The sequence below is a fragment of the Lissotriton helveticus genome, chromosome 12 (assembly GCF_964261635.1).
Source record: "Lissotriton helveticus chromosome 12, aLisHel1.1, whole genome shotgun sequence".
Taxonomy (NCBI): Eukaryota; Metazoa; Chordata; class Amphibia; order Caudata; family Salamandridae; genus Lissotriton; species Lissotriton helveticus.
In genome coordinates, this window is record NC_136073.1 from 823,775,925 (window position 1) to 823,803,511 (window position 27,587).

Consider the following 27,587-nt stretch of genomic DNA (forward strand, 5'->3'; position numbering starts at 1 on the left):
TGCACAAGGAAGAATGAGACAAAATAGACTTCTTAAAGGGAGGCAGGATCTAGAGAGAGAGAGAGAGGACACACCCATGTCATAGGAATGTAGGGAAGGGGAGCAGGGTTTTAGAGAGAGAGAAGACACAGAGGTGACATGGGGATACTAAAGAGCAGGCAGCTGAAGGAGAACGGAGGATGAATGGGTGAGTGAGGTGAGGGAGACAGAAGGAGAATAGCGCAGAGACCCAGCCCATGCCCCTGTCTTTGTGCCGGTGAAGGAATGTCACATCCCTCGGGTGACACTGCTGTGTGAACAGGTGCCCCTCTTGCCTCTGGGGTCTCGCACGCCACCAGGCAAGAAGAGCTGTGTGTATATGCACGTGGGTCATCTCGGGCAGAGGCAGGGTATCCAGCGATGAATAGAAGTGATTAAATTAAGCGCACAGAAGCGGATGATTCCCGGCACCGTCTTTGGTGTAACCTGATTACAGCAAACAGAGACAGAGTATCTATTGGCGAAAATTAATATGGTTAAATATATAGCGCATTGGGGCTTTGATCCAATTGCTTTAATGTAATCTAACCTTACAGAAGCTGGCTTTTCAAGGCGCTTCGAAGAATGTGATCTTATGGAGCGCCAGATTTCGAAGGTTAAAAGCAGTGAAAATCACGCAAGGTAATATCGCATACAGAGGTGAAGGCTTTCAGGCACTGAACTGAAGGTTATCACATAGCGCATAGCGGCCAGTACTGTGAGGCACTGAAAGGGAGCTAATCTTAGATAGCCTCACGGACAGCGGGAGGGGGGGGGGGTGGTATGGTGCAGCTGATAGCGGGAGCTGGCATGGGAGGCAAGGCCGCAGTCTAAACAAACCCTGGAGGAGCCCGTAGGCCTCACGGACAGCGGAAGGGTGTGGGGGAGGTGGGCGGTAGCCTCACGGACAGCGGGAGGGTGGGGTAACGTCACGGACAGGCTCCTGCGCGTTTAGTGAAGCTGGCCACATTATTCCATGCTTCTATTTAGAGGAATATATACAGGGGTTACCTACAGGACGCAGCACTCCAGCAAAGCCACTTACGAGCACATGTGGAATGAAATCAGTTACCACATACAGAGACAACAGGAAGCAAAGAGCAGGCAGACAAGGAGGGAGGGGGCGGGAACGGGGCACAGGACAGCGAGGGAGGGGGCGGGAACGGGGCACAGGACAGCGAGGGGGGGGGAGGGCGGGAACGGGGCACAGGACAGCGAGGGGGGGGAGGGCGGGAACAGGGCACAGGACAGCGAGGGGGGGGGGGGGAGGGCGGGAACGGGGCACAGGACAGCGAGGGGGGGGAGGGCGGGAACGGGGCACAGGACAGCGAGGGGGGGGAGGGCGGGAACGGGGCACAGGACAGCGAGGGGGGGGGAGGGCGGGAACGGGGCACAGGACAGCGAGGGGGGGGGAGGGCGGGAACGGGGCACAGGACAGCGAGGGGGGGGGAGGGCGGGAACGGGGCAGAGGACAGCGAGGGGGGGGGGAGGGCGGGAACGGGGCAGAGGACAGCGAGGGGGGGGAGGGCGGGAACGGGGCACAGGACAGCGAGTGGGGGCGGGAACAGCACACGGTCAAAAACAAGCACTCACCCACCTGGACTTCCTCCAACGTCGGTCGGCCGCAGAATGAGAGCAACATGGCGCCGAAAAAAACAAAAACAACTCCGCCCACCGCCGCATGACTCCACAGAGGGAACGCCCAGGGGGAAAAAAAACCCCAAAAAAAAACCGAGGGAACGCCCACGAATCTGGTCCGTGAATGACGGACAGATCTCTGTTCCAATGGCTAGCCTCCATTTATGGAGCTAGCCAATGGGACAGGGGGGCGTATTCCATTTTCCTTACTGAAATTAAGAGATTTCTCTGGAGGCGGAGCTAAGAGCTCCGCCCTCCAGCGAAACCTAAAAAGGACAATAACCAACTGACAGCGAGAAAGTAGTCTAGATCCTTGCAGCCAAAGTACACTGGGATGAAAGGAAATCCAAACAAAAATACTGATCAGATGGGAAGTACCAACAAAAAAAAAATTAGTGAAACTTTAAAGAACGCTAACCTTTAGCAAAGAAATTGTTTTTTTAAAGTTTATTTTTCAGCAAAAGAACAAATATGTTAAACGAAATACCAAAGGAGGAAGAGAGCTACTGATGTTAGTTAGGAGCAACACATTTTCAAAATATTTATTTCGTAATCCGTATACTCATACAATTTTAGCATACCAGAGTGGTCGATTTAGTCCACCATATTATTTCCAGCATTTCTCCTTTTCATTCAGTGATGCCTAGGCATATTAGAATCGCATTGACATATTAACAACAATTGTAACATACTCAAATAATTCATCAATTCTTCCCCACAAGTCAACATATACTTATGTGTAACATTTTTACGTAAATCAGATATCCTCAGTCTTGAGCAGATCTGCATCTTACCTCACCTGACATTTCCATTCTCAAAATATTTGTAAAGGGGTCCATATATCCTTCTGAAATGATGTTGTGTGTAACGTCTCTTCATGCTATGGTGATAGACGTCAGGCCATGAGGACATAAACTCTCGGGAGAGACTTCTGGAAGTGCTCAGTTGGCATGTGAATGGTCCCTTGTATAGGCTGTGTGGTTTTACAAACTGCATGGCCCTGGGCTCTACATTTAGAAGCCCAGCAAAACTGGCATCAGTGAGACTATGGGTACTTGACCTTGTTGTGTCCTGAGGAGGCCTCAAGATATAGACCAAACCGGGCCGACACTTTTTTAGAAGCATAACAGTTTCAAGAACACAAAAGACAACAAGTCTGGAGGATATTGTTTGGAGTAATTTAGGCTTTTATGGACCTTCAGGACTGGGGTGCCATGATATCTAGAAGCGGACTTTTTGATAAAATTGGAAAGTTAATGCCCTGGTCTACAGAAACTTAGACCAACAAGGATAAAGTGTGATTGATCTGGTTTTGTTTTGTATGTAGTTGAGCTTATATAGCGCACAGCTACCCGCAGTGGGTTTCCCGGCGCTTGCTTAGGGAACCCTTCCTGGTATTCCCCTGTGAGATAGCAGGGTATCCACAAGGTGAAAGTCAGGCATCCCGCCGCGAGGGGCCGTTGTGGAGATTAAGCAAGCTATTGCCCAGAGTCGCAGAGTGTGAACCCGTGAGTCCAGGGGGCACCGGGGCGAGAATTATCGAGTCCGTGGAATTTTTAGCCCAAGACCCGCCGAGGCGGGGAATTGAACCCTGGTCCAGGACCGATCTCAGCTTCCGGGTCTGCTGCCTCTAACCCCTGAGCCACACTTCTCCATGTATGGAAACTTTTTATCAATAAATGCGCTATAAAACAGTATTATAACCTGGACGATGTTCTTATCTATCTGGCGGACCCGGCCCAGTCTGGGCCTCACTGCCTCCAGATTCTCCAGTCCTTCGAACTGGCTTCCGGTCTCCAGCTGAACCCTGGCAAGTCAGTCCTGGAGCCTCTACATCTATCCAGGGAATGTTATGACTGGCAGTCCACATACCAATCTGGCGCCAGTCGTTTAAATACCTAGGGATATGGGTGACCCTGCTCCCAGACTTGGCTTGGGCCCTTATCACTCCTTTGGTTAAGAAAGCCAAATTGGACCTCCAGAAATGGCAGACGTTACCTCTGAACCCCATGGGGCGAATCGCCTTGTTTAAAGTTAATTTATTTATAAAGTTTTATGGCGCAAATGTGACCCACGAGGGTATCAGAGCGCTTTACAGTATATAGTTAAAGACATAGGAAATGCGGTAGTATACATGCATTTGATATTCATCATTACTCACAAAAGAGGTAAGAAGTATGAGATAACATAGGTATAGGATAACATAGGTGACCAGTGGACGACACATGATGATCATAAAGGGCAACAGCACATTACAATTTAAGCAATTATTACGTCTTAGGTCAATATTGTGGAAATAGACAAACATGTTTTCTTACAATCCATACGAGGTAACCAGTTATAGGAGGATCGTAACGTCTTAGGATGTACATTTTTTCATTAGGAGTATTTTTACCTCCTTTTTGAAGTCGGAAAAGGAAGAGATTTCCCGAACCACTGGAGGTAATGAGTTCCAAATCTTAGGTGCAAACCCTGAAAAGGCTCTAGGCTGCTAAATCGGTTTGCTGTGGGAATATTGTACATTGGTTGCCTGGACCAATAATGGTCCACGGCAGCTTTGTTATAGCTAGAGTTTTCGTGTCTCCGACCCCACCTGTAGTGCCTTGTGTCTTGGTGATTCTTCTCAGGTTCCTCTACGTCCTTCAAAATTCCCCCCTCTGCTTCCCTAGGAACTGGTTCCGAGAGCTAGACAGTATGGCCTCTAAATTCCTATGGGGAAAGGGAGGGCTCGCCTGGCCATAAACACTTACAGGATACAATCATTTGACAGGAGTCTGGGGATGACTCATATCTTTATTACCTGGCAACACGCTTACTCTCCTTACATGATTGGTTTAATGGGGGGTGGTCTAACCAGGCCTACAGGCCTGAGCTGCACACACAGCCACTGAATGACATCCAATCCATGCTTTATGGGGACCCCATTCCATCCAGACTGCCGGACGTGACGCGCTCAGTGCTCCTTGCCTGGTGGGTGGCGCTGCAGCACACTCCGTGGACACACAAGTTGACCCGGTGCACCCCCCTCTGGTATGGCACCTGCCTTAAGGTGGTGAGTGACCTACAGGGCTTTCGCTCCTGGGATCTTATAGGGATCTCTCAGCTGGGCGACGTGTGGGCGAGTGACCATATGAGTTCCTTTGCGGACCTACGGACCCGGTATTCCCTGCACCAGTCTCAATTCTACAAATATTTGCAGCTGTGTCACGCCCTCCATGTACACCTCTCCGAGGGCACACGGATCCCTGAACACAACCCGCCTGAGGCGCAGATCATGCTTGGGGACCTGGGGGTGGGGTGGGGTGGGGGGGGACCCCTCCCCTGCATGCACCAAGTGCGCACATGATCCCGCCGACTTCTTCCACATGGTGTGGGCTTGTCCCAAATTGACGCGGTTCTGGGGTGACATTGAAGAGCTTACGGAGGTGCTGGGTTGGGTGATCCCCCATGATCCTAGACACGCACATCTGGGGATTACGGATGGGCTAGACTGGTCCAGGAACGATAAACTGTTTGTCACAACTGCATTGGCGGTGGCTAAAAGGGACATAACTGCCTCCTGGATATGTCCGGATTCTCCGAGTGTTGGACCATGGCAGGGCGGGGCAGACTGGTGCGTCGCGCAGGAGAAAACATTGTATGAAGCACGTGGGTGTCCTAAGAAATATCGCAGGGTGTGGGGGAAGAGGCTGGGGGGACTGATGGAAATGTTTACCTATACTATTTAGTAACCTGCCAGATTCGTACATCGGAAAAGTCTTACCTTTTGTATATACCTATGCTTTTATGCATTGCAATATGTGGCTGAATTTGTGTGTGAAACAATAAAAAGTGGTTTATATACAGTATTGTAACATGCCGTATTAAGGCAGATATTCTGATGTATGTGTGAGTTAGTATGTGCGTTACACATTTTGAAATAGTGCTTGGAGGAGCATTTTTCATGGACTCTCCGCTGAAGAGGAGGCATCCACCATGGCAGGAGGATATTTTTATTTCTCCAACATGTAGAGGGCCAATCTCCCAATCTGTCCTTAGGGTCCTGGTGAAAATGCACTTTAAAGATTAGTGATGCTTATGCGTAGTGTAAAGGCAATAAATCTATTTCTTACATGGGTCATCAGTATAGACTTTCAACAAGTAGTGCAGGCCTGGAAAAGAGATTTCTCCTCTGTCAGCCATGGTGATATTTAGTATCTGAAATGTTTTCCACTGCCTAGGAAACAGCAATTTTTCACCAGTAAAACTTACAGTAATCTGAAAGCTGAAGTTAGGGCTGGCTGAGGTCACTGAAAGGTTGGGACAGAATGCTGCTTTGGGACGAACTCACACGAGGTGCAGTAGAAATCAGAGCTGTTGTGGTGGCCTCCTAGGGGAAGCAGGAGAGCTGGCACAACCACCTAAAGGTGAAAAGTGGTTACTTCAAGGTAGATGAGCTATTAAACTTCTGTGGAGCCCTATGGCCATTTAAAAACGGTTTACTGCTATTTAAAGATTACCAGGGATACTCAGCCGGATGATGGTAAACTATTCAAGCATGTTAATATATGTAAGATCCAATGCTGGAGAAAGTGCATTATACAATACATAAAGAGGGAGAATATAAAATCACTTTAACATTACGTTCAAATACTAGACTGTTTGCCAAGTAGGTCAAAATAAAGACAAAGTAACCAAACTAATTATTTTAAGATACCTATGATACGTCCCACTGCCCTTTGCGGGACGTGAATCTTCTCTGTCACCTTGACATTCTCAGCCAGGATCTGGTGTATTGCAGCTTTGGCTTTGCACACCTGGACAGGATAGCCACTGATTAGCAGCACACGCTCTCCTACAGGCTCCTCTGTGTCTTCTACATCAATGCGGGCACCGGTTTCCTTTCTCAACTGTAGGCATAGAAAGGGGCACTCACTCAAACTGGAAGTCATTATGGGACGTTCATTGATGCAATGCACATGTTGATATACAATGGATAAAAACTGCCTGCAATTAAGGGGTGGGAAAAAAGTGGATCTGCTGGAAAAAATATGCATCACAATCAAATGATGGCCATGCACAAGAGGAATTAAATCCTAACCAGGCAACTGTCCAACAACGTTAAAATGGGAAGAAATAAAGCCCTTGCCATCCAGTCAACAATATAGAATACTAAGGGTGGATAGGTAGGTGTGAGAATAGAAAAGGAAAGTGGAAAATTATACTAAGACTTTGATGAGTTAATATTAAATTTAATAAAGTATCCAATGTTCCCAATCTCTTGACACATTCCGACACCTATTAACTAAAAAGACTATTGCCATGGAAACAGGCATGAATTGAGCTTCAGAATGAGAAAATTGTGTTGAACTCTGGATCACAAATATATTTCTGTTTTAGAAAGCAAGATATCAACTTCAGAGCAAGCTGGTGCTTCTCATTAAAGGGCAGACAGATCTGTGATTTCCAAAGTAATCATCCTAAAACCTCTACATTGCTGGAGATTTCAGAAGGGCATGTTACGGAGTTCGGTTTCATATTGAAGCTACATGTATAATTAACAAGTATTGGCATAACCAATAGGTCTCGCCATTGGGACCTTATAAAATAAAGGACATATCTTGGACCAAATCTGGACTTGAAATTTAGGAAGAACACAACCTCTAATCTCCCCATGTCGGTGGTCAGATCACCACATTATCACATTCTCCTTGGACTGTGTCGTCCCCCCCCCCCACCCCCCTCACAAAACCTTCACTTGCGGGACACCACCTAGCAAGAAATTGGAACCGGGCCAATATCGGCGATTTCTGTACCTTACTAAAAGCCTCCTCCCCCAGTGAGCTGGACTCTCTAGGGCATCAGGCCACAAGTATTAAGCACTAGCTTGAATCAGCCAGCAACATCGTTGCCCCTCTTAGAAGAACCAATCTTAAAAAAAAAACACGATGCTCAACGTTGGTTTTCCGACTAACTGAAAACAAAGAAGTTAGCACTAAGGCAAGCTGAAGGCAGCTGGAGACGAGATTATGCCCAGGGAAAAAAAAGCGACCTACATTACTCTGTTAAAAGACTACAAAAACTCCATCCTCCAGACAAAGAAATCATACTTCTCCCTGAAAATTACAAACTCAGCCACCAAGACAAAAGACACATTTTCGATAGTCAACAAACTCACTACCAGACAGAGTGATAGCTAAACCTGTCCCCTCACACTTTGTGACTCCCCAAATTCGTACTTTCTAGAGAAAATTGCTATCATTAAAAGTAGTATTCCCCCTCCTGCTCTTTCAACAACTTCTGCCTGCCCATGTAAGAATTCCCAGGTACTGATCAACTACCCCAGATCTCTAGAGAGGAGTTCCTGGCCCTACTAAAAAAAAAGTTGATTCAGGCTCCCCCACAGATTGCTGACCCCCCACACATTCTACGAGAAGCTTTTTCCACTTGCCCTGATCGCCCACTTACACTCCTCATTAACTCCCTCAGACTAGGCATTGTCCCAGACACCTTCAGACTTGCTGAAATAATCCCCATTTTGAAGAAGCCCAACACCGACCCCTTGATATTGAGCAATTTCCGTCCCATTTCGTTACTCCCCTACCTCACTAAGATTTTAGAAGCCCTGTAGCATACTGCCTCAGCTTTTTTATTGACCACTCACAATTTCTTGACCCCCAGCAAGCAGGATTTAGACCAGCTCACTCCACGGAACTAGTTACTTTAGCAGTCATGGACGAATTCAGGAAAGGGGCTGACCAGAATATCACCCAGGCTTTAGTACTCCTGGATTTGTCAGCAGCTTTTCGCACGGTCGATCATGATCTTCTGATCGACCGTGTCAGCAATGCGGGTATCCAGGGACTGGCCCTAAGGTGGATCTCCTTCTTGGGCAAGAGATTCCAGGCAGTCCGTCTTGCCAACTTCTCGGCTGAGAAGGTTAGGCTAACCTGCAGGGTCCCCCAGGGGTCTTCTCTATCACCCCTGCTTTTTAACTTATACATGTCTCCACTTATTCTGTTCCTGCGAACAGTAAAGTCGCCATATTCAATTACGCCGATGACCTTCAATTGGTGTTTGATACAGACTCTTCCACCACCTCAGTCTCCAACTTCCAAGCCACCATGAATCTCATTAGCGATTGGATGTATGCCAGTCAATTAAAGCTCAACCCTGATAAGACTGAGCTGATTCTGACCGGGGGCACTTCCAATCCTTGGAACTCTAACTTCTGGTCTCCTCTTCTGGGCAGTCCTCCCTGCCCAGCTGATTCCGTAAAAAGCTTGGGAGTCATAATAAGTAAAGACCTGTCTATGAAACCCCAGATTGGCGCAGTGGTATTATCCTGCTTCTTTCATTACGTAGAATCCGGAAAATCTGTAGATTTCTAACCACCGAAGCATTAACTTTAGTTCTCTTGGCTCTAGTCATTTCCCGCATTGATTATGCCAACTCACTTTACATTGGTATCCCGGCATACCAGCTCCATCGTCTACAACTGGTCCAAAACCAAGCAGCTCGGCTTATTTTCATCAACCCAGGCACCAACACGTTCGTCCTCTGATGAAGAGCCTTCACTGGCTCCCGGTGGCCAAACGCTGTGTATTCAAACTGGGATGTACCATCTACAAAGCCCTGGCCGGCCATGGTCCGGCGTTTATCTCATCCTTGATACATCGTTATACCCCTTTGCGTCAACTTAGTTACTCCCATCTGAACCTACCCATTATCCCCACTCTCAAACGGAAAAAACATGGTGGCCTTATATTTTCCGTTTTGGCTCCCCAATTTTGTAATTCCCTCCCTACAGAATTTAGATCAGTAACCTCCTACACTCAGTCCAGAACTCCCTTAAAACCCTCCTGTTCTCTCAGGCATATGAGTAAGATTCCGTCACCTCCTCACTGCTGCTTCCTTTTTCTAGCGCCATGAAACCGTTTGGTGTAAGTGCGCTTTATAAGTGATTTTAACATAACATAAGTATTTAGTTATGTAGCACAACATCCTTGGTGCCACAACATCAACTGTTGCATGGCTAAACACTTATAAGGTCCCAAAGGCGAGACCTATTGGCTATGCCTACGGGATTAGCCTCGACACAGTGTGTTGTACCAATCGATCAGTGAATGCACGCTCCTTTTGTTTGTTATACACCAATACAACTTTTTATATAGCTGAAAGCAATGTCTGTTTAATCAACACACACGCTTACTATAAAACATCTAAATACAAATACATGTAGAACACCAAAACCTTAACTTCTGATTTTGCAGACATAAATGAAACTCATTGGGAAGCTGTGCGATAGCCTCATGTCTAAATATTCAAAGACACATTTAATTGGAGTCCGAACAACTTATCTATTATGGTATATTCAAAGACACATTTAATTGGAGTCTGAACAACTTCTCTATTATGGTCCTACTTGGACTATCTGATACTCGTGAATTTTCTTCTCCAGGGTAAAAAGTTATAGTAAATTTCACAGCACAAAACAAAAAAACTAATACCCAAGTTACAAATGGAAGATTGCTGCCGCAGTAGTAAGATATTAATGTTTTTGGGTGTCAAGATATCTCCAGTGAGGAAGGAAACAACATACTACCAATTTTGAAAGTACCTTTAGAAAAATGGTGAAATATCACTTGAGAAGGCGAATGTACGCAGATAATTCCAGAGGCATTTAATGGACCTATGCTTCCATGCCACTACATTCATACCACCAAAAATCTAACGGTTGCCGTTAAATTAAGTGTCAGGGCTTTGTTCTCAGATTACTTAAGATGGAGGTGTGACCTCCTGGGAGTGTCTATATTTCCATCCATCTAACATTTCTCGGCCTTGCTAGCCAAGTAGGGTGTGGAATCTGTATGTCTGGAGACGGTGGAAGTGGGTGGTGCTACTACATTTTCAGGTTTGCAAATACAGTATACTGCAGCACAGCTCTTTCAACCGTCTAAGAAAACATGAGGCGCATGACACTGTGAAGGAGGCACGGCAAAGTGCCTAGGTTGTACACATGATCATATCTCGTCAGAGAACTACGATGCCAGTCTGGGACAATAGTAGTTTTAATATTGTTTCTTCCCACACGTTGAAAGAAAGTGACAAGTGTAGATATAAACGTCATACCAGTAATTAACTTACTTACAACTCTCCCGTTTTTTTTTTTTTTTTTTTTTTTTTTTTTTTTAAGGGCAGCAAACTGTGGCAAGGGCTTTGCCAGAGATTTTGGACTAGCTTCCCTTGCAGAGGGACCATGTAAACAAATTGCTGCTCAAAACATCTTCCACCATTACACTAGCTCATTGGCAGAATGTGTCGCTGTACTGAGCGCATATTAACATTCAATGCTCTACAAAAAAGCCTATTAAACTTGAATAGCCCAGCCCGTCCATTCTCAAAAGCAACGCTATTTATACTGCCTGCAAAATATGGAGCCTCAGCAACCTATACAATAGCATGATAGATACTAGGTTCTATTATTGCTCTGGAAGCAATATGAAGTGGCTAAGCATAAGACTTGTGTAAGTATTCAGATGCATTTGGGATGTGATAAGAGTACTATTCTACCTGGCAGATTAATATTGTCATGTGTATCTTCAATTAACGGTCTGCCACAAATAAAACAATAAAACATTTACCGGGTGACCAGAAGCAACCCCCCCATCCCCCCCCAAAAAAAACACATCATGGTGAGAAAACGGTTTAAAGGTCTGTAGCAAGAAGACAAGAATGCTAATAGACAATATACAAAGCTAAGCGTCATGTGAAATACAAAAAAAAACCTGCACTTCCAGAAAAGTCCAGTCACACCGTGAATCACACAGTCGATAAACCAGTAAGGAAAGAAGAAGTGCAGAAGGATTAAGCTGAAGGTCGTTCCGTTCATCATAGAACTTTGAATTATTTTCCAAACTGTAAATCAATCAAGAAATGTGTATAGCGTGCTACTCACCCGGAGGGTCTCAAGGCGCTTTGGGGGGTGGGGGGTGGGCTTGGTCCGCTACTGCTCGAACAGCCAGGTCTTTAGTTGCTTCCTGAAGGAGAGGTGGAGTTGGGTAAGACGGAGGTGGATGGGGAGTGAATTCCAGGTCTTGGCTGCCAGGTAGGAGAAGGATCTTCCTCCCATGGTGGCTCTTCGGATGCGTGGAACGGTGGCGAGTGCGTGGCTGGTCAATCGTAGTTGGCGGGTGCGAGTGTAGAAGGTCAGGCGGTCGTTGAGGTACCTGGGGCCAAGGTTGTGGAGGGCTTTGTGTGCGTGGGTGAGGAGGCGGAAAGTGATTCTTTTGCTGATGGGGAGCCAGTGCAGGTCTTTCAGGTGTCCGAAGATGTGGCTGTGGCGTGGGATGTCCAGGATGAGTCGTGCGGAGGCGTTCTGGATGCGTTGGGAGTCTTTTCTGCAGTTTGGCTGTGGCTCCGGTGTAGAGGGTGTTTCCGTAATCTAGTCGGCTGGTGACAAGTGCCTGGGTGACCGTCTTCCTGGTTTCGGTGGGGATCCATCGGAAGATCTTTCGGAGCATGCGTAGGATGTTGAAGCATGAAGCCCAGACAGCGTTGACTTGTCTGGTCATCGACAGGGAGGGGTCCAGGATGAAGCCCAGGCTGCGTGCATGATCCGTTGGTTTGGGTGCGCTGCCTAGGGCTGGGGGCCACCAGGAGTCGTCCCAGGCCGACAGTGATGGTCCAAGGATGAGGACTTCCGTCTTGTCTGAGTTCAGTTTCAAGCGGCTGTTCTTCATCCATTCGGCTACCTCTTTCATCCCTTCGTGTAGGTTGGATCTGGCGGTGTCGTTGGTGAGGGAGAGGATCAGCTGGGTGTCGTCGGCGTAGGAGATGATGTTGAGGCTGTGTTGGCGTTCGATGGCCGCGAGGGGGCTCATGTACACGTTGAAGAGGGTGGGGCTGAGTGATGATCCTTGTGGCACGCCGCAGATGACTTCAGAGGCCTCAGATCTGAACGGGGGGAGGCGGACTCTCTGGGTTCTTCCGGCGAGGAACGAGATGATCCACTCCAGGGCCTTCCCTTGGATTCCGACGTTGCTGAGGCGTTGTACTAGGGTGCGGTGGCACACAGTATCGAACGCTGCGGAGAGGTCCAGGAGGATGAGGGCCACTGTTTCCCCGTTGTCAAGCAGGGTTCGGATGTCGTCAGTGGCTGCGATGAGGGCGGTCTCGGTGCTGTGATTGGCTCGGAAGCCGGACTGAGTGGTCGAGGGATCCGATCCGTTCGTCTCGAGGAAGGCGGCCAGCTGTCTGTTGACAGTCTTCTCGATGACTTTGGCAGGAAACGGGAGGAGCGAGATGGGGCGGTAGTTCTTGAGGTCGGTGGGGTCTGCCGATGGTTTTTTCAGGAGGGCGCCGAGTTCGGCGTGCTTCCAGCTCTCCGGGAAGGTGGCGGTGTTGAAGGAGCAGTTGATGACGTCACGGATTTGGGGTGCGATAACGGAGTCAGCCTTGTTGAAGACGTGGTGAGGGCATGGGTCGGTTGGTGAACCGGAGTGGATGGTGTTCATTGTCCGGATGGTGTCTTCTGTGTTGACTGGGGTCCAGTCGCGGAGGGGGGTGGTGGTGGGGGGCGTCGGTTCTGTGGTTGGGTGCGAGGACTGTTCGCCGAAGCTGTTGTGTATGTCTGCGATCTTGCTGTGGAAGAACGTGGCGAGTGAGTCGCAGAGGTCCTGTGAGGGAGTGATGTCGTTACCGGCGCTGAGGTTGGAGAGCTCTTTGACGATGCTGAAGAGCTCCTTGCTGTTGTGTGCGTTGTTGTCTAATCATTCCTTGAATGCTGTCTTCTTGGTGGTGTGGATCAGCTGGTGGTGTTTGCGGGTGGCTTGCTTGAGGGCGGTCATGTTGTCTGTGGTCGGGTTCTTTCGCCAGGCTCTCTCGAGGGTGCGGCAGTTCTTCTTGGAGTTCTTGAGGTAGTCGTTGAACCACGGGGCTTTCTTGCTTCCGGGCCTGTTGGGATGGGTTTTATGGGGTGCGAGATTGTCGGCGCAGTTGGTGATCCACTGTGCCAGGTTGTGGGCTGCTTGGTTGGGGTCCGTTGATCTGGCAGGAGGGTTCTGGCTCAGTGATGCAGTGAGCTGGTCGGTCGTGATCTTATTCCAGTTCCTGCGGGGAACTTGTTGCGGGAGGTGGTGGGTTGTGGTCTTTCTGAAGCTGAAGTGGACGCAGCTGTGGTCTGTTAAGTGGAGTGGCTGAAGGAGATGTACTTGCTGGAGGAGAAGATTGGGTCAAGCGTGTGTCCGGCGTAGTGGGTGAGGGTGTTCACCAGTTGCTTGAGTCAGAGGTTAGCGAGGTTGTCCAGGAGGGTGGTGGTGTTGTTGTCGTTGTTCTCCAGGTGGAAGTTAAACAGGTTTAAACCAACAATACAGCAACACAGAATTGCGTAATGAACACATATGGCGTATAAGGATATTTTTTTCCTCTTTTGTACAATTAGAACGTTATGGGCAAAGCAAGACTGTATATAACAGCAGTGTTGGAAAGTAAAATGTCCCTTCCCCATTTTTACACAGAAATGAGTCACATGCTGAAGGAGAAATGAGCAATGAGGCATGCAAGACTCTGCTAAAACAGTGAATAAGTTCAAATGAATTTAAGACAAAAGGAAACAAAAAGCGGAAGAAAAGTGAAGAACTGGCAAGAAAGCGAGCGGGAGCGGGCAAATGTAAACAAACGCGTGTGGCCACACTAATTGAAATAAATATGGCCCCTGCACGCCGTGGCTCGCTTCCGCAAGGTGGATGCCGCCACAAGCACGAGTGCTTGAAACGTGCAGACCAATTTCTAAAAAGGTCATCTCCTAGAGCAGCGCATGCGCGCTGCGCTAGGCATGACCTAAAAAATGGTATCTATTAAGAGCATCACATCAAAAGGTTAGATGAATTAATGTATCAAAGGCCACCTTCTTCCACCAGTGTTTTGAACACCTAACAAGAAATCTAGAACAGGTGTGTCAAGTGATCACCCAATGATTTTATATCCTCATTCCACCATCTCTTCCCCACTAAAATTGCCACTGTTCCTGCTCTTGATGTCCTTAATGAGAAACTGGACCGGACTTTACAGTGACACTGACTGCAGTAGGGTTGAGCTTCCAGATCTAAAGGCCTGACATTCATTTGTCGAAACCAAACTTCTCACTTCAACATGTAAAAGATGTTGTGGCCCTCAGTAAATTTCTACTTGTTCTGAAGACAATCTAAGACTCCATGAACAAAAAGGATTAGTTACTTACCTGTAATCCTAGTTCTCTTCCAGGGGTATCCTCATCAAAGTCATAAGCATTAGAATATTCCCGCCCATGCGCGGGACCCCGGAAACAATATATTATATGTGCCCCATATATATATATATATATATATATATTAAGGTTCACAGTTTGTCCCAAGTTAAGCGCACTCCTCACCAGGAAAAATAAAGCCAAACATTTCAAAGCGGCAAGTTCCTTTCATCATATTACTCAGCCCAACGCGTTTCGGAAAACAATTCCTTGGTCACGGGCCAGCAGCAATAGTTACACATCACATGAAACTGCCAGCACTGCTTAAATCTCTTTAATAAGGCTCAGGTGAGTATGGCATCAACAAGCAGTGCATGCTGGTATTCGCAGTTCTATGCATCCATATAACTTTTCAATGCCGCTGTGTTTAGTAAATTCATAGTCATTACCCCTGATAAGGTTGAAACAGAACACTGCTCCCTTTGAATGCAAAATACCGGCTCCTGGTGTACCGCATGGCCTCGACAATACGAAGCCGCAGAATTTACAAAACACAGCGGCATTGAAAAGTTATATGGATGCATAGAACTGCGAATACCAGCATGCACTGCTTGTTGATGCCATACTCACCTGAGCCTTATTAAAGAGATTTAAGCAGTGCTGGCAGTTTCATGTGATGTGTAACTATTGCTGCTGGCCCGTGACCAAGGAATTGTTTTCCGAAACGCGTTGGGCTGAGTAATATGATGAAAGGAACTTGCCGCTTTGAAATGTTTGGCTTTATTTTTCCTGGTGAGGAGTGCGCTTAACTTGGGACAAACTGTGAACCTTAATGTATACGGCCGTCCAGCCGGAAAGCGCACCGCTGCCTGTCACTCAAGGCGGGTCTGCGGCTTCGTATTGTCGAGGCCATGCGGTACACCAGGAGCCGGTATTTTGCATTCAAAGGGAGCAGTGTTCTGTTTCAACCTTATCAGGGGTAATGACTATGAATTTACAAAACACAGCGGCATTGAAAAGTTATATGGATGCATAGAACTGCGAATACCAGCATGCACTGCTTGTTGATGCCATACTCACCTGAGCCTTATTAAAGAGATTTAAGCAGTGCTGGCAGTTTCATGTGATGTGTAACTATTGCTGCTGGCCCGTGACCAAGGAATTGTTTTCCGAAACGCGTTGGGCTGAGTAATATGATGAAAGGAACTTGCCGCTTTGAAATGTTTGGCTTTATTTTTCCTGGTGAGGAGTGCGCTTAACTTGGGACAAACTGTGAACCTTAATATATATATATATATATATATATATATATATATAATATAAATAAGCAATTGCAGCCAAATAAAACAATAGAGCTGGAATATGCAGTGAAGAATTTCCACAATACAGTGTATTTTGCATTAGAAACATGAGAAACAACACCAATGCTTGTTTAGAAACTGTTTTAATGCTTAGAAAACAGTAGAAATTCTCATAACACACTGTAAGCATATACAGCTCCCAGGCTGCATTGCAAAATCCCAGTCTAAAAAGACTGAAAAGCTAACCTGTAGCTGAATGTACTAAAACTGACACTGTGCCTTTAAGGCACCTCAGCCCCTAGCTTCCCATCATGCCTCAGGGGTTACAGTTAGGTCAGTTCTTTTCGGAGACTGAAAAACAAACCATGGTAATAACAGGTTAAAAAAACCATCTCCTATGTAATAAACAAAGTCCTTTGCCCGGGGAGGCGGGAGGGTTGCTTATGACTTTGATGAGGATACCCCTGGAAGAGAACTAGGATTACAGGTAAGTAACTAATCCTTCTCTTCCAGGGGATCCTCATCAATAGTCATAAGCATTAGAATAGAGTAGCGAGCCTCACCTCATCCCTGCGGGCAAAGGAATCAACAGGTAACATTCATATCCGTAGGCCCAAAAATAGGCCTTATTTTACCCAAATAGGTTTCTCAAGGAGGCTTGCCCTACTTGAGAATCCGCTCTGGAATCAGACTCTAGGCAATAATGCCTTGTAAAGGTATGGACTGATTTCCATGTCGCAGCCTTGCATATTTCTGACATAGGAATGTCATGCAAAAAAGCTATTGTGGCTGCTTTCCCTCTAGTGGAATGAGCTTTGGGTGATTGCAACAAAGGTTTGCCAGCCAGCTGGTATGCTAGTTTGATACAAGAGACAATCCATCTGGAGATGGATCTTTTGGCTGCTGCAAACCCGGTCCTCATAGCACCATAATTGACAAAGAGTTGGTCTGTCTTTCTGGAGTCCTTAGTTTTTTCTAGGTAAAACTTTAGCACCCGTTTAAGATCTAACGAGTGCAACGACCTTTCAGCTGGGGTCGATGGGTTAGGAAAGAACGAAGGAAGGGTAATCGTTTGATTTATATGAAAATCCGATACCACCTTTGGAAGAAAAGATGGGTGAGCCCTCATTACTACTCTGTTGTGGTGAAACACAGTGTAAGGTTCCTTGGTGCAGAGTGCTTGTATCTCGCTAACCCTGCGCGCAGAGGTTATTGCCACCAAGAAGGCCGCCTTCCAAGTGAGATGCTGCAAGGAGGCCTTGTGTATAGGCTCAAACGGTGTAGACATCAGCCTGGAGAGAACCAGGTTCAACTCCCAGGGAGGAGAAGGATTTCTCACAGGGGGATAGACCTTCTTTAATCCCTGAAGGAAATCTTTCACCACTGGGACTTGAAAAAACAATGTTTGTGCAGGTGATTTTCTGTACGCTTTTATGGCGGATAGATGAACCCTAATAGAAGCGTATTTCAACCCTGATGTCGCTAAGTATAGGAGGTATGGAAGAACTACCTCTTGTCCTTTGGTGGGATCAAAGCCATGGTCCTTACACCAAATGAAAAAACGTTTCCACTTGAACGCATAAGACGCCCTTGTGGAAGGTCTCTTTGCCTCTCTTAAAATATTCATACATTCCGGAGGCAGATTAAGTGTCCATATTGCAAGACCTCAGGAGCCATGCAGTCAGGTTCAGCGACGGGAGGTTGGGATGCAGGATCCTCCCGTTCATCTTGCTCAGCAGGTCTGGCCTGCACGGAAGACGTCTGTGTGGACACAGCGACAGATGTAACAGGTCTGGATACCACCATTGTCGCAGCCAATCCGGAGCAATTAGGATCATGTCCATGCTTGATCTGATGAGCTTGGCCACCACCTTCGGAATCAGTGCCAGAGGGGGAAAAGCATAAGCGAACATTCCTGTCCACTCTAGCAGGAGAGTGTTCCCTTGCGTCCCTGGCCGGTGGAACCTGGACGCGAAGGCGTGGCATTTGGCGTTTGTCGTCCGCAAATAAGTCTATGTCTGGACGACCCCAGCAACGGAAGAGTTCTTCGACCACTTCGTCGTGTAGCACCCAGTCTGGCTGATCTTCGAAGGGCCTGCTGAGTGCGTCCGCTTTTGTGTTTAGCTCGCCTGGAAGGTGCACTGCCACCACCGACAGACCCCGAGCCAGAAGCCAGTGCCAGATTGTCTGGGCCTCCAGAGACAGAGGGCGAGATCGAGTTCCTCCCTGCTTGTTCAGATAGAACATAGCTGTAGTGTTGTCCGTCTGAACCAGGATTTTGTCCGTTGATATTGCTGGAAAGAACGCTTTGAGCGCCAGATGAACTGCTCGAAGCTCCAGCATGTTGATGTGGTATGTCTGAAGGTTGGTCGACCAGCGACCCTGAATCTGAAGATGACCCATGTGAGCACCCCAGCCTTCTAGAGATGCGTCCGTTACCACAGACAGCGAAGGAAGAGGTTGCTGAAAAGGGACTCCCTGCAGGACATTCCGAGGGCGAGTCCACCACTTTATTGAGGTCAGTGCTGATTGAGACAGGATGATTCGGTCCTCCCAATCTCCCGTCGCTTGGTCCCACTGATCCTCCACAGACTATTGTAGAGGCCGCATCCTCAACCTGGCGTTCGGTATCAGGAAGATGCAGGACGCCATGGAGCCCAAAAGAGACGCTACTTCTCGCACCTTTGGACGAGGAAACTGAAGTAACTTTTTGCATTTTTGCCCCATGGAAGACAGTCTCTCCTGCGAAGGAAACGCTCTTCCTAACTTTGTGTCTAGAACTGCACCCAGATAGTGGATAGTTTGCGTGGGCTGCAGGACTGATTTTTCTGTGTTCACGTGGAGGCCGAGCCTGTGTAGTTGTTGGAGACACAGGTGACAGTCTTTGGTGGCTTGACGAGGGGACGGACTCTTCAGGAGCCAGTCGTCTAGATATGGGTACACAAAGAGACCTTTTTTGTGTAGACACGCCGCTACCACTGCCATGCACTTGGTGAAGACCCTTGGTGCGGATTTGAGTCCGAAAGGAAGTACTTTGAACTGATAATGCTTGGATCCTACCAGGAACCTCAAGTACTTTCGATGACCTGGTGTAATAGGAATGTGGAAGTACGCGTCTTGTAAATCCACCGAACACATCCAATCTCCGATTTGTAGATGAGGACATATTTGGTGGAGTGCCAACATGCGAAACTTCTTTGACCACCACTTTGTTGAGGAGTCGAAGATCCAAAATCGGTCTGAATTTTCCTTCTTGGTCTTTTTTGGGGACAAGGAAATATCTTGAGTACACTCCTTTCCCCCTTTGGGATAGGGGTACCTCTTCGATTGCGTTTTTCTGTAAGAGGACGCTCACTTCCCTTTTGAGGAGCTCTAGTTGGTACGAGCGAGACTTTTTTGGAGGAGTCGGTTGTGGTTTCTTCCTGAAACGTAGCGCATATCCATTGCGCAGTATATTCAGCACCCACCGATCTTTCGTGATGCTGACCCACTCTGCCAGATGTTGTGCAGCATTTCCTCCCACTGGAGTGGGTAACGGTGTCAGAGGAAGCCACTGTTCAGGCCTTGCCTCCTCTAGGTGTGGTAGAGGACTGATGATGTCCGCCTCTACCTCTGCTCGACCTTCCACCTCTGTATTGTGGCTTTCCTTGTGGCTTGTTTTGAGACCATTGAGGGGTTTGAACCCTCTGTTGGCCTCCCCGGTTCTTGTTGGTCTTGAAGCGTCGTTTGAACGGTGCTTTGTTTTTCCAGACCTACTGCCTTTACTGTGTCTAACTCAGTCTTCATACGTCCATTTCCTGATCGGCATGCTCCCCGAAGAGTGAAGATCCGGAAAAAGGCAGATTGAGGATGCGTTGCTGTGCATCTGGTTTGAGCCCAGTTAAACGCAGCCAAGAGGATCTCCTCGCACATATCCCATGTGAATAGTTATGTCCAGCTAGAAGTGCGTTATCTGCTGATGAACTAATCATTTGGTTTGCCACCAAACAGCCCTCCGTCACGGTCTCCTCAAAGTCCTTCTGGTCCTCCTTGGGCAATTTCCCTTTGAATCGTTCCATGGAGTCCCATAGGGCTCTATCGTACCTTCCCAGAAGGGCTGATGCACTAGAGACTTTCAGGGATGAATCTGCTGTGCTGCATACCTTGCGTCCCCAAGAATCTTGCGTCTTGCTGTCTTTGTCAGGAGGAACTGATGAAGAAGGAGCGACTGTGTGATTCTTCCTAGCTGAGGCTACAATAACTGAGTCCGCCGCAGGCTCACCTTTAACAAAGATAGGATCTGAGTCAGCCGGCCTATATTTTTTCTTGATACGTGCCGGTACTGCCCTGATCGTTGCTGGCGTGAGGAAAACCTCTTTGATTGGGTCCAGTATTCCTGGAACTAATGGGAGCAACGGCCGTGTATATGATTTGTGATGAAGAGTCTCAAAAATCACAGTAGTGGACACCTCTGGAGTGGTCATTTCTATATTCAGCTTGTGAGCACCCCTTTGCAAAACGTCCAGATACGTGCTGACGTCGTCAAGAGGGGAAGCTCTTGAGCGAGGGCTGTCTGCCAGTGTCGGAGAGTAGTCCCCTTTAGAAGATCTAGGCGAAGATGGAGGAGAGGATGATGGAGTTCTTCTCCTGTGGTGAAAATGCTCCTTCCTCACCGGCGATCTCCTAGGTCGTTCCTCCCTTCGAGGAGAACGTGATACCCTCTGATGTACTGGAGATCTCGATCTCTCAGTCCGTACCTCCTTTCTCGGTGTTCGAGATTTGGGTTGCTCCCTCCTTGGCGATCGGGAGACCCTAGGGGCATGCGACCTGTCCGCTCTTCTCTCTCGTGAGCGTGATCGGTGAATGGCAGGACTCTGTCCATCTGCCTCTTCTGCTTGCTGAAGAGGAGACCCGTGGACTGGACTCAAGTACCTTTGAAGTCTATCTGGTGCCTTAGAATCCTTCCAATTACTCAAAGGAGCATACCATCTTGGCGAGAGTCTTATATGTGAAGTGTAACCCCGCTGGGGATTCTTCTGAACCGGACTCCTACTCCTAGAAGATGACCCCGTTGAACCCGAGGCACTTGAGGAGGAATGGAGTGAAGCAGATTGTGTCACTAGGACTGTCGAAGGCACCGAAGGAGATCTCCATCTCACCGGCGTTGGAGGACGTCTCAAAAGCCTTTCCCTCGACGTCGAACGCCTCTGCGGCGTCGACGGGGTGATAACCTTCGGCGTTGAATGCTTTGACGATGATCTGCGGTCCCTCGACGTCGATCGGCGATGATGCACCGACGACGGAGTCTTCTCCCTCGACGCCGAACGGCGTTGTCCTGCCGTCGACTGAGGTCTCGACGTCGAACGGCATAGCCCTGCCGTCGACGGAGCTCTCGACGTCGGCCGACGTTGATCTGTCGGCGACGGAGATGTCATCGACCTGGCATGCGGCGACGGCGGAGGATCGGACATCCTCGACGACGAGCGCCGACGTGCCTTCGATGATCCCTTCCTCGACGACGATCGTCCGAGGGGGCTCTTGCTCCTCGACGCCGAGCGCCTCCGTGGAGACGTCGGCGGAGGTGTCACACTCTTCGAAGCCTGTCGACGTCGAGACGACGGCGAGTGTGATCTGTCTCTCGACGCCGACCGTCGCCTGGTTGACGGCAGCGGAGTTGACTTATGTCTTGACGTCGAACCTCTCGTCGACGGCGATCTCGTGGCTTCTCGACGCCGATCGTCGCCTAGTTGACGACGGCGGAGCTTTCTTCGACGACGGCGAACCTTTTTTCGACGACGATTTCCTCATCGACGCCGATCTCGACGTCGACGGAGCTTTTTCTCTCGAACTGTCCCATCAGATGTCGTTTTTTCAGCGCCGAGCCTGGTGCTGAGGTTGATGGACGCTCTGACTTGCCTTTGGAGGGAGTTCTGGGTCTCTTTGAACTCTTCCTCTCTGCAGATCTTCCTCTCATGGATCTCTGGGCCAGACCATAGAGCCTGTTCCTCTCTCTGTCTTTAAGAGTTCTGTCAGACAGATTTTTACAATGAGAACAGTCTTTAGGATCATGATCCTCTGGCAAGCATAAAATACAGACCTCATGAGAGTCCGTTTTTGCCTTCTTGTGGCCACAAGAAGGGCAATCATCAAATAATGAGGGCATCCTGAAAGGAAAACCTCACAAAAAATTGACTGCTAAGCAGTTATTTACTTGACTCTGATGTGAAAAGTCAAAGTAAATCAAAAAATTGTTCTTTTGAAGATTTTCTGACTGAAAAAGGCAGAAAAATGTGGAGCTGAGTATCCAGGGTCCTTCCTGAAGGAGCCGGAAAGAACAACTGACCTAACTGTAACCCCTGAGGCATGATGGGAAGCTAGGGGCTGAGGTGCCTTAAAGGCACAGTGTCAGTTTTAGTACATTCAGCTACAGGTTAGCTTTTCAGTCTTTTTAGACTGGGATTTTGCAATGCAGCCTGGGAGCTGTATATGCTTACAGTGTGTTATGAGAATTTCTACTGTTTTCTAAGCATTAAAACAGTTTCTAAATAAGCATTGGTGTTGTTTCTCATGTTTCTAATGCAAAATACACTGTATTGTGGAAATTCTTCACTGCATATTCCAGCTCTATTGTTTTATTTGGCTGCAATTGCTTATATATATATATATATATATATATATATATATATATATATATGTCTATATATATGTGGGGCACATATAATATATTGTTTCCGGGGTCCCGCGCATGGGCGGGAATATTCTAATGCTTATGACTATTGATGAGGATCCCCTGGAAGAGAACTATAATAAACAATCCTGCTTCGATAGCTGGCTTGCACTGTAAGAGTTTCCATAAGAAACCCAGAGGTGGTCAGATTTACGAAATGTGGTCACACAGATGTGAAACTTTGAATGGTCCCCAAGATCCAATATATGTGTTGCTCTTTTTTAGCAGAAAAATATTGGCAAAGACCCCTTTTCATTTACTCGAAAAAGACAGCGCTTTAGTATGAATTGCAAGATCAGAGCCAGTGTCACTTTATTCTTATAAAACCTCAGGTAAAGCAGTTGGGGGGGAAAAACTTCATTTTGTTAACATGTCTAGCTAATGTTATGGGTGAGGGAAAAAACGTTTTCCATGATGAGGTTTGTGAATGGTCTAGAAAGAGGTGTCTTATAAGAACCCCTAGAGCCGTATTATGTTCCTAGTTCAGGGGGATTACATTTTTATTTTTTATTTTTTTACAGTCGGTGCAAATGTGAAAACAGGGGTTTAATGAATTCGGTAATTACTTTGGTCAAGGACAGGGTAAGAGAATAAGGTAAGTACCTTGAAACTCAGGAAATCTACCTTCTTGTGAAGATATGGAACTTTCCGGTGTTGCAAATCGATCTGGGTCAACAATTTTGATATACCAATTGTAATTGCCAGTCGTCCAACTACTATTCATGGCAGTCTTTGCTTCACCTGTTTAAAAGGTCTGCCATGTAGTTCTAGAGGCCTAGCATATTTTCTATTGCTAGTGTGATTCTATGTTTCAACAGATGTGTTGAGCTGTGCTTCCTGCAAGACCAGTTGTGACTTTGTTCTCCTTATTTCCGTATGTATTAAGTAGTCCTATAGTCTCTTCTTAAGACCAGTTGATACACATTGAGCTGTAAGAAAGACTTCCGAGCATGATAGTCTGTCCTTATCTCCAGGAATTTTAGGTGTGGGTTGCCCCAAGCAAGCAGGGAAATTGAAGAAAACTTTAAGGCTACACCCGGGACCGAGAAAGTATAGCACACACACACTCCTACCCACACATGATAGAGGGCAAGTCAATACATTTAATGGTATGCACTTTGGTTTTTAGTTTTTCTCCAAGCTTTATAAGACTTCATAGTATTAACGTTTACTGGATAATGTTTGACCGTGTTGCTAATATTAGCTCACACTGTAAAATTGAACAACATTTCAATCACACACATTTTATATATACACACACACACACACATATATAGATTAGTCCCTTCCACCCCCACGTCCTCTCCCTCAGTAACTAAATTTTCACTAGTAAATCTGTGATAGTCTGAGATTTCACTAATAAAAGCAGATATTGGGGTATAACATGTAACCGAAGATGCCCCAAATAGATCACCTTGTCCACCAATTTGACAAACTAATGATGTTATGTGCAAATATAGAACAGACTGCTTATCATTTTGAATGGTTATTTATCTACCCTTCCTTCTTAAAATCTTGTTTTGCACAGATGTTTGCCATATCTGGTTCTTATACATGCCAAATGCAACAGGTTTCCTTTGTCTCATTAAACAGGTCTTGGTTTAGTAATGCAATAACTTACTTCACAGCAAGGATGAAATACTAACAAACGACAGTGCAAAACATGTTAATGTTCGAGGAGTAAAAAAAAAGGTAGCATGTCTAAGAACGTGGAATAGTGTGTGAACACTCGTTTTTAATGGAAATGAACGGTGGATGTGTTCCCGGGAATTTAATTGGAGTGTTTAAACACCAAGACTATGGTCCAGCTGAGGGTGGAAATACATCAGCCGTCTTTACTTACTTACACAAGATGAAATAAATGAATCACAGATATTTTTACTTCTGCACTCAGATTTTTGGGAAGAGTTTGTTGAATAGATTATACACACACACACACACACACCTATATATACACACATTTTTTTTATATATTTATATATTTTTCATTAGCTAGGAAATAAGATATTGGGTGATGTTACACCATAAGTAACCACTCACTGGTATTGTATTAAATGTCATCCTTGTCATCCCTCCCAAATCGCCCTCGAACTTGCCTGTTTTATAATGGCTCCCTGACGTCCTATGATGGCTTTCACAGCATCCTGTGGTACCTTCATCTCCACTTCAATATCGTCCTCTCCCACAAATGCTGGATAATCATCTGAAGAAAAACCACACAAGAGTGAAAACCCACATTTATTTGCATTTCTACAATCGCAGCCCAATTCTACCTACGCAAGTGCAAGCAAACAGGCCACAAGAGCAGCATAAAAGACAATGGAAAATGTGTAGGTGCATGTGGAAAACAATCACCAATATTTTTTGGTACAGTCAACCAAACGTTTAATGTCCCATCGATGCAGCCGCTTGTTTACAATTTTAAGACCTCACAAGGAGAGTTGTGTGCAACGCCTCACTTTTAAATATCACTGGAAAGGTTCCAACATACAACTGCTTAACTAGAATTTCATCTCCCTTTCAATGTGATACTTTGCTAAAGACCTTCCGTAGGAAATCAGCCTTTCCTGCATGGCCATAACACATGTTTCACCTTTTTGCTGGACCGCATATTTTTGACAGTTTCAGACCTCTGTGCATTTTACCCCCTCTAATTAGGGAGTGCTTGTGCTCCCCATTTAAACGTGGTCGAATTGGCAAATTCCTAATAAGTGTATTTAACTTACACCTAAGACCCGAGTATATAGTACAAAGTGTACTTGGGGCCTAGAAATTAAAGGTCACTAGTGAACTGCAGCATCTATTGCGCCATCCACAAAGTGACAGTGTAAAACATGGTTTCAGGCCTACCAGTGTATTACAACCTGTCAAAATAAACCCTTTTGGCAGGTCAAAACATTTTAAATATTAGTAAGCCACCTTATGTAGGCCTGGTCACTCACTAAGCAGAGCGGTTTTAAAAGTAGAACACGTAAATATATAATGTTAACATGTTATTACAGTGGCTAGCACCCAAAAGTGTTTTCACTGTGGCAGGCTAGCTCTCCTATGCAAATAACCAGAGTAAAAATTAAAAATGCTTATTCTGTATTTTCGGAATTGGACTGGCTGGATTTTTTTTTTTTTAAAGTAATAAAAAATAAATTAGTCAAAATCCTATTCAATGGTGAAATTGAATTTTTAAGAGATATTCAGGCAAAGTAACTTTTGGAAAGTTACCTTTCCCTGATTGATGTCACAGAAGTCTAAATTTGCTTACCAATTTCCGCTACCCTGTAACTAGCATTTGAATAAGTGTGAAAACTGTGTGTAGTTCCTCCCAGAAGCAATAATAGGCTGACCTGAAAGGGCAGAGATGACATCTGAACCTGGCAGAATATGCAGGGTGGGGCCGAGAACATCTTTTTTGGCATTAATGTATCAAATACTGCTTGAACGCAACAAATTGTGCTCAATAGGTCTAGGTGGGTGTACACACACACACACACACACACACACCCACACACACACACACACACACACACACCCACACACACACACACCCACCCCACCCCCCCCCCCCCCCCCCAGTTTAGTGAGGCCGAAGTCTTTTGCCATCTTGCCAATCCCCAGAGAGGATAGGGATGGTCCAAGGAACTTTTACCCAATTGGTAAACAAACTTACTGTTTAATAACGGTTCCCCAAAATTATCTTTTTTCATAGATGCATACGCTTTGAACCATTTCACGTGTTTGAGGTGGGAGTCCTCAAGGTGGTTTTTCAAAAGCAGTGCTAAAATATTCTGAAACAAACAGTAACGGAACCACTCATTTAAAAACCACTGGCAAAGTCAGTGAGCCTCAGCAATGCAATAGCTATGGTCTTTGTCAATGCTAATGTCGCTTACCCATGTAGCCCAACAGCACACATTTTAAGCGAGTAAGCCGCAATTTATCCTTGTTTTCTAGTCTCACTTTGTAGAAATCAGGCAGAAAATAAGTATACATTTGTCTTTATACCAAAGGCAAAGTGTTTTATATGAGCACTAGTTATATTACATAAGCTCAAATGCATGGTTTATAGACATAGGAAGATTAAGTGATGTGCCTAGAATCACCAGATGTTAAGCCTATTCCGAGACTGTTCCGCAGTCAGAGGTTCGGACGTGATGCCACACCCTGGATAGAGGGAGGGAGAGGCAGGCAGAAGCTCAAAAATCTAAAGCACTTTACGAGCAGCTGCTCACAGGATAAACAAAGGAGCCATCAGCACTCTTCCCCCTCCCCACACTCTTCTTCCTGACCCAGAGGAGATGTTCTGTGCCCAGCTGTGAACGCCGCTGTGTCGGAGGTCTTTATACACAACCCGAGGTGCTCTCGATGAACTGGTGTCTGCTCAACATGCACATAGTTATGTGGTACATGTATGTGCATCAGAGTACATGGCCTCATTAATGCTCTGAGTAGACGCTGGAAAATTAAAAGAGGCGCAATATATGGGTGTTGTGGAGGGGAGTGATGTGGGCGAGATGGGTCATACACTCCCGGCTGTGTACTTAGCTGGAAATCTTATGTATTTATACACCTGCTATGCGTATAGTAATTATATATGTATACATCTACGTTGTGTATAAGATAGGCGCAGAAACACACAAACAGAACAGGAACAATGGCAGGTGGGAGGCGACGGTACTCAGTGTGGAGGATGGGGGTCAATTATGAAACAGGGAGTGGGTAGGAA

General features: G+C 46.6%; 1 protein-coding gene across 3 annotated transcripts in view; it reads right to left on the minus strand.

The window, feature by feature from the left end:
* The window catches only part of TDRKH (tudor and KH domain containing), a 726,700-nt gene that overhangs the window by 684,023 nt on the left and 15,090 nt on the right, over nucleotides 1-27,587 (minus strand). For all 3 annotated transcript variants that reach the window (XM_078671293.1, XM_078671292.1, XM_078671294.1), the window contains exons 3-4: nucleotides 24,964-25,070; nucleotides 6,353-6,545 (exon numbers count right to left, since the gene is read on the minus strand). In XM_078671293.1, the coding sequence (XP_078527419.1) occupies nucleotides 6,353-6,545; nucleotides 24,964-25,070 (300 nt within the window). The remainder of the gene's footprint in view (nucleotides 1-6,352; nucleotides 6,546-24,963; nucleotides 25,071-27,587) is intronic.